This window comes from Falco biarmicus, chromosome 1, assembly GCF_023638135.1.
Source record: "Falco biarmicus isolate bFalBia1 chromosome 1, bFalBia1.pri, whole genome shotgun sequence".
Classification (NCBI taxonomy): domain Eukaryota; kingdom Metazoa; phylum Chordata; class Aves; order Falconiformes; family Falconidae; genus Falco; species Falco biarmicus.
Genome location: NC_079288.1, coordinates 13495417 through 13502187, shown reverse-complemented (window position 1 = coordinate 13502187; position 6771 = coordinate 13495417). Strand labels below are relative to the sequence as shown.

The following is a 6771-nucleotide window of genomic DNA, read 5'->3' as shown; positions in this document are numbered from 1 at the left end:
GCTCGCTGCTCCGCCGTCTTCTGCCACGCCTCGCCCAACCTCCGGCGCTGATTGGTCGAGGCGAGGAAGAGGGGCGGCTGCGCCGCCATGTTGGGAGGAAGGGTGCTGAGGGTGAGAGGGAGGGAGCTCTAGTGCTGGTCGCCCTCGGCCGCGCTGCCCCGCGCTCGCTCGCTGCTGGAGTAGCCCCGGGAACTCCCCGCCGCTTCTCCCCTTCCCCCAGCGGGCCCGCGCTCCGCGCCCGCCGCTGCCCTGAAGACGGCGAACCGACCGCGTGCCAGCCAGTTTCCGTGCGGGGCTGACGCGGTGCCCCTCACGGCACCGAACCGCCCGTACTGCCCCGCCAGGGCACCAGCGCGGGCGGGAAGGGCCCGGTTTAACTACGGCACTGGGCGGAGGCGGCTGGGAGCGGCGGGCCAGGCCGCGCGGTGAGCCTCTGGGCCGCCGCCATCAGCCCCCGCAGCGGCGCGCCGCGTGACGCCACGGCCGGCGAGGGCGCCGATTGGCCCGCGCGGCCTGGTTCTGCACGTGGCCGCCAGCGATTGGGCGGCGGCGCGGCCATGGGGGAGGCGCGGCGGCAGCGGCGGGGCAGCGTGCGGTGCTACCGCTTCGCGGAGGGGCCGGAGGTGCTGGCGCTGCGCATCCCCCAGGTACCGCCTCCCCCGGGCACCCCATCCTGCGGGGCACCCGATCCCCCGCGGCACCGCCTTTCCTGGGCACCCCATCCCCCGGGCACCCCATCCCTGGGGCACCGGGCCGGCGGTGCACCCGTCTCAGTGGCAGAGCAGGACCCACCTTCCCAGCGCGGCGCCCGGTGTGTTTCAGGTGCTGGACTCGCAGTACGGGATGTACGTGTGGCCCTGCGCCGTGGTGCTGGCCCAGTACCTCTGGGCCCACAGGAGGAGCCTGCCCGGCAAGCGAGTGCTGGAGGTACCCCGCGGCATGCCCTGTCTCTAGCCGCAGGGGACGCATCCCCGCTTCGGTCCCCTTCACCGGGCTGTGGTTTCAGGTCGGTGCAGGCGTGAGCCTCCCCGGTGTGGTGGCTGCCAAGTGTGGGGCCGACGTGATCCTGTCCGACAACGAGGAGCTACCCTGCTGCCTGCAGAGTTGCCGGCGCAGCTGCCTGATGAACGACTTGTCCCACGTACCTGTCATAGGGCTCACGTGGGGGCGGCTGTCACCCCAGCTGCTCTCGCTTGCTCCTGTAGACATTATCTTAGGATCAGATGTCTTCTTTGACCCAAAAGGTATGTTAATACTCTCAGCTATCTTCAATTTGTGACAAACTAGGACTTCACATCCAAGCAGTACAGGGAACACTGTCAAGATACCAGGTGACAGCCTTTGTGGCAGTACTGTGCTATCGAACTTGCAATTCTTGGGGTAACAGCTATAAACACCACCAGAGGGTACATATAGAAAATGGAGTAACTAGCTAACCACTGAAGGCCATGCTTCTCACATCTCTCATAAGCGGTCAAGTCTTGTATTGATTTTTAATGTTTCATATCACCAGGCATATTTAACTATACCTGGCACCTAGAGACTAACCAAGACTGCTTCATTTCCCCCAAACTACAGATTTTGAAGATATTTTAACTACAGTTTACTTCTTGCTGGGAAAGAATCCACAAGCTCAATTCTGGACTACTTATCAAGTCCGGAGGTAAACTTTTGCATATTTAAGACCTGAATCTTAAGTCCTGTCTCCCCATCTTGGCTCTTAAAGATCATTAACTTCTTGGGAGGCACCACTGCATTCCAGAAACATTCATTGCAAATTGCGATAAGTAGAGTAAATCCTAGGGGGAAGCAGACAGAAGCAACCAGACCAGAAAATAATCCAAGAACCACCAGTTTACTGTTGGCTAGAAAACTGTTACAAACTCAGTCTTGTGAACTGTTGCATTTAAGTTTGGTGACAATCTCCTGTAATTACTGCAGAAGTTACAAACTTGTGTTCACACACTGATATTTCCTCCCCCAGTGCTGACTGGTCTATCGAAGCCTTGCTCTGCAAATGGAAACTGAAGAACACCCACGTTCCCTTACATTCATTCAGTGCAGACAAAGAGCACTTGGCAAGCTCTTCTCTACCAGGAAGACATACAATTGAAATGATGATCATCTCACTGGCACAATCAGATGGTACTTAAGTTTATTCCACTTGTTGGTTCCAATACAAGATGATACTTAACTGTTTACTGTTGCATGGATCTGCAGAAAACAATCCTGTTTACAGCAAACCTCATGCATAATTTTTTGGGAAGCAGATCCCCTTAGCAATAATTCTTAAAACATGCATTGTAAAAATAAAGCTGTTTGATTGTTCAGCTATGGCTTTTGAGAAATTTGTGCTCCTCCCCAAAGACCATGTAGTAAGTAGTTCAAAGACTCAATTCCATTATGTAAGCCACTACACAACATAGCTTAACAACCTGACAATCCACAAGATCCAACTTAAAATACACAACTTCAGCTATGAAGAAAAGTTAACTGCACTCTTTCAAGATAAAAAAATATCCCCATAAAAATCTGTTTCCCAGGACTGAGGCTCTTTCCCAAAGATTCATATACAAAAGCCAGCCCCTTCGTTTTTGAAGGAATCTGCATAGACTGCCACTGACCATGCAGTCCTGGAACATACAAACTGTTTTCTCAATTTATAGAAAAGTACTTTTAATCCTCAATCAAGCCAGATTGCAAGTATTCAGATGTTTCCATTCCCATTTAACATACATGCATAAAGTTAACAAAGCAATACAGTAACCCTTGACACATGATGGTTGAAGTATACATTTCATTTGGTATCCAAATCAAGGAAAAAAAATCACTGTAAGATTAGCTACCATCAAGCAGCAGGCCTGTTGAATCAGGGCAAGCACACAGCAAACAATTCATACTACTCAGTGTATATCTTCCATAACAACATCCAGCGGACCTGTCTGAATCTGTTTAGTCTGGTGTGCAATACTCTCCATACAAGATTTGTGTTAGTCGCAACACAAGTTTGCCCATAGAAATTTAAAGCAACCCCAGTGGATAAAATTCATAAGCAGTAGAATGCATTCAGTTACTATACAGAAGTTAAACATTGACAGTAAAATTGCAGAAATCTTTTCAAGCCAAAAATAAGCTGACTCAGACATTAAGTTGAGAAAAGTTAACACAGAAAAATGTTTAATTTTAACTACAGAGACAGTGGGTATAGTACAGAATGTCTTAAGCAAAAGATACACCAATCAGTACTTACAAAGGAATGAACCATTTCTTTTCTTAACATTACATTTCTCTATGTAAGTTCATATATGTAGGTTGGTAAGTTTTACCATTCTGGAAAAAATAAGGTGTGTATATCATCAGCTAGATGTGCTCACTGTATGCTCCATTATTTTTACGCAAGGCCCGGGTGACTGGAAGTGCAGTTGTCAGGCATTTTAATTAACTGGACAGCCATTTGTTTCTGCACGACAAGGCATCGTTACACAGGAGCAATCAGGAGAAAACAGGAAACAGCCAAGCACTCTGCACTGCAACACGCCACCTTAACAGCTAACCAGCATTACTCAACTGCTACACAACTGCGCCTAGTGCACAAAAATACATAAGAGAAGAGATTAGAATTGAGTCTGATAAAACAATCCTTTCAAATATCAACTGTCACCTGAAAAGATTTCTACCAATTTGAATTTGAAGGTACTATTTGAATTCAAAGTAAAAAAAGCATTTACAGTTAAGTTTCAAATTGAAGTTTTGCAAAATTTTATTTAAGGAATGAAAACAAAATTGAGGATACTTTGACAGAGTTAGCTACTCGGCATATAGTGGCTGCATGTTTCCTCAGTATGAAACTGGAAGCAGCAAGTTATCATCAGTTTTAATTTCAAATAAAAGTCAGCACTATATAAACAAAAATGAAGTTTTACCTCAAATATCCAAGCCAATAATGAAATCTGTAGTCGTTCACTTCACTAAATTACAAGAAATTTGAATAACAGCAACAAAATGGCACATAAAATGTAAAATCTGCCACTTGAGGCGCAACTTAAACAAGTAAAAAGTTAGACAAAATGTTACAAAATAACCTTTTCAACAGCTGGTTGCTCGCCAGGGGTCTCTCCAATGGACTGAAGACTCAAGCGATCTTTTCCCCCCAAAGGCGTCCTTTATGTAGACTCTCATTTAGCTGATGCATCTAGGTTTGAAGAAAAAAAAGTTCAGCCAGGTTTCTACCTTGTCTCTTTTGGGTGTGTGGATGACTTCAGGTATAATTCTAGTTGTGTTTCAACTGGCTTTGCCTACTTTAATTAAGTTTTAGGAATTTCCATTATGTTCCACCTCCCCCCATGTGTTGCTTTACTTCAGAGGCCAAATACAAGGTTCTGTTAAAATATTTAAAGAATAAACATCAGGCTGTAGATCAAACCACCATTAACTTCAGCCTGTTCAACAACAGATTATTAAAAGTTATATAAAAGTTTTAAAACTAATACTTCATAAAGAATTAACTAAACTCTAATTAGCATTCAAAACAGAAAATGTGACTAATTTTGCTACAATTATCTAACTCCAGACCTAGCTTAGGCCCTTTCCTTTTAAAAATAGGACCAAACAGTTTGAAGGGTTAAAGACACACTATCCTTTCCCCACCCGGTGTATCCTTAGATGCCTCTTCAAGGTGTCGACTTGAGGAAAAACTAGTTTCCATGGTTGTCTCGTTGCAAGGAATTTGCCACTTTTCTAGAACAATTACCTCCAGTCAGTACAACGGCCACTGAACCGATCTTCCATTATAAAAGGATAGTGTATCTTTAACATTTAAAGACAAACCTGCTCCAATACACGCCCACAGAAACTGGTCCCTGGAGGATCAGCCAAATCAGTTAAAATCTGCAATACTGGCCAATATTCTTTTATCAAACAGGAGACCGCAGCTTTAAAGGGGAAAATGCAGATGTTGGATAAATACAGTAAGAAATAGTCATTTTCATCATAGGTTGCGTCTCATACAATATTTTACTAAAACCAAGCCATTAATTTTTCAATAAAACATTTTCTCTGTAAAAAAAAAGAAATTTCTCCGTAGAAAGCCCTTCGGTATTAATTTCCCTAAACCAATAACCAAAAAACACTGCTCAAGAAAAAAAAAACAGCTAACAATGTGCCCCATTAGGATTCACTTGCTTCAGGCTATTAATACTCTAAGAACTACCCAACACCCCATCTAAGTGCTATAATAAAGTAACATGCAACATGTGCTGATCCCGAGGTACATTACCATGTTCCTAGGAGGATACAGCTCCTTCTTCTTCTGGAGACTTGGGAGGGCTCTTAGACCTGGATCTAGAGTTGGATTCCCTCTTTGAGGCAGGGGGAGGGCTTCTAGATCTGGACCGGGATCTAGACCTGGACCGGGATCTGGAGACAGATGAGGACTTTGACTTGGATCTCCTGGCAGACCTGGACTTCGAGGTGGAGCGAGACCGAGAGCGTGTGCGAGACCGGGATTTGGATCGACTGTAGCGGGACCGACTGCGGGATCTAGAGCGGCTCCTGCTTCTAGACCGGCTGCGACGGCGTCTTCTAGGGCTAAAACACACCGGGAAGAAGTAAAATAAAAAAGGACGTTAGAAGTTGAACACTTCAACGACTACTTTGGGACAGAGAAGGCGGAACGGGACCCACGTGGGCAAGAATATGAGTGTTAAGAGGGCGCCATTGTTCAGAGTGAGTGGCCGGGGGCTAAACGTACTACAGGGCGAAACCCTTCCGCTCCGAGGGAACTCCACGTGCCTTTGCTACTAACGGCCTACTCTCCCCTCCGACCCCACCACGAAACTCCCTCGGAAAAGGAAACAAAACCAAGCGGCCCCGCCGAGCGGGTGCGTGCCTAAGCCCTGTGTCCCCCGCTTTATTACTGAAGCTCCACTGCCCCTCGCAGCCTGCCCGACGCTTACCTGCGGCTGCGGCGGCCGTAGCCACTGCTCCCGTAGCGGCGCGGCGGCGGCCCCCGCCGGCTATGGTGCGAGTCGGGGGGGCGGCCGTAGCGGGCCATCTGCACGCGCAGCTCGCGGCCATCCAGCACGGCCCCGTCCATCGCGTCCATCGCGTCCTCGGCGTCGCGTTTGTCGTGGAAACGGACGAAGGCGAAACCGCGGCTCTCCTTGGTGTAGCGGTCCCGGGGGATGTAGACGTCGCCCACGCGGCCGTACTTCTCGAAGACCCTCCGGAGCGTGTCCGGGGACGTACGGTAGGTCAGGTTGTCCACCTTGAGGGACGTCATGCCCTCCACGTCCGGCGGAGGGCGCCCGTAGCTCATGGCGGGCAACAGCCCCCGAGGGGCGGCGGCGGCTGAGGAGAAGAAACCCGAGGGAAGGGGGGCGAGTCAGGAGACGGCGCGGCCCTGAGGGGTGGCGCCTCACACCGGAGGGGGGGCGCCGGAGCGGCGGCCCAGCAGAGTCCAGTAAGGAGGAGAGCTGCAGGGCATAGGGGAAGCGCCGCGGGGTCCTCAGCGGAGAGGGAGGAGCGGGCACCCACCTCTGGGATCCGGGCGGGAAGCGGCCTAAGGCCGGAGCGGAGACGAAGCGCCAGCAACAGCCGCCCCTGCCCGCTGCCGCGAGGAAATGAGCGGGGCGCCGCCCGCGCGCGCCTACTTAACGCCACAAAATGGCCGACGGCGACCCGGAAGTGAAAGTGCCGCGCGCCGCGCGCTCTGCCCCGCCCGCCTCGCGCCCCGCAGCCGCCGGCTTTTTTCTCCTCACCGGCCGGGGATCC

The 6771-nt window shown here is 49.9% G+C and overlaps 2 protein-coding genes across 11 annotated transcripts; one reads left to right on the top strand and one right to left on the bottom strand.

Annotated features, from left to right (window-relative positions):
• The first annotated feature begins 116 nt into the window (after positions 1-116).
• On the top strand, positions 117-2330 carry METTL23 (methyltransferase 23, arginine). The gene is made up of 5 exons (XM_056322442.1): positions 117-647; positions 823-927; positions 1007-1244; positions 1579-1663; positions 1985-2330. Exons 1-5 carry the CDS (start codon positions 558-560, stop codon positions 2151-2153), a joined length of 687 nt encoding a protein of 228 aa, XP_056178417.1. The 5' UTR covers positions 117-557; the 3' UTR covers positions 2154-2330.
• SRSF2 (serine and arginine rich splicing factor 2) lies at positions 2139-6682 on the bottom strand. 10 transcript variants are annotated; one of them, XR_008819080.1, is made up of 6 exons: positions 6535-6682; positions 5955-6348; positions 5276-5586; positions 4828-4931; positions 4083-4192; positions 3151-3584 (listed from the first exon to the last, which is right to left on the bottom strand). XR_008819080.1 is itself a non-coding variant. In XM_056322457.1 (4 exons), the coding sequence occupies exons 2-3, from the start codon at positions 6314-6316 to the stop codon at positions 5283-5285; spliced, it is 666 nt and encodes a 221-aa protein (XP_056178432.1). In that variant the 5' UTR covers positions 6317-6348; positions 6535-6681; the 3' UTR covers positions 2139-4192; positions 5276-5282. The 10 variants fall into 10 exon arrangements, 4 of the variants coding, with proteins under 4 accessions (XP_056178432.1, XP_056178454.1, XP_056178441.1 ...); XR_008819076.1 differs by lacking the exon at positions 4828-4931 and having other exon boundaries at positions 2139-3584; positions 6535-6681; XR_008819079.1 differs by having other exon boundaries at positions 4828-5586.
• Between the last annotated feature and the right edge of the window lie 89 nt (positions 6683-6771).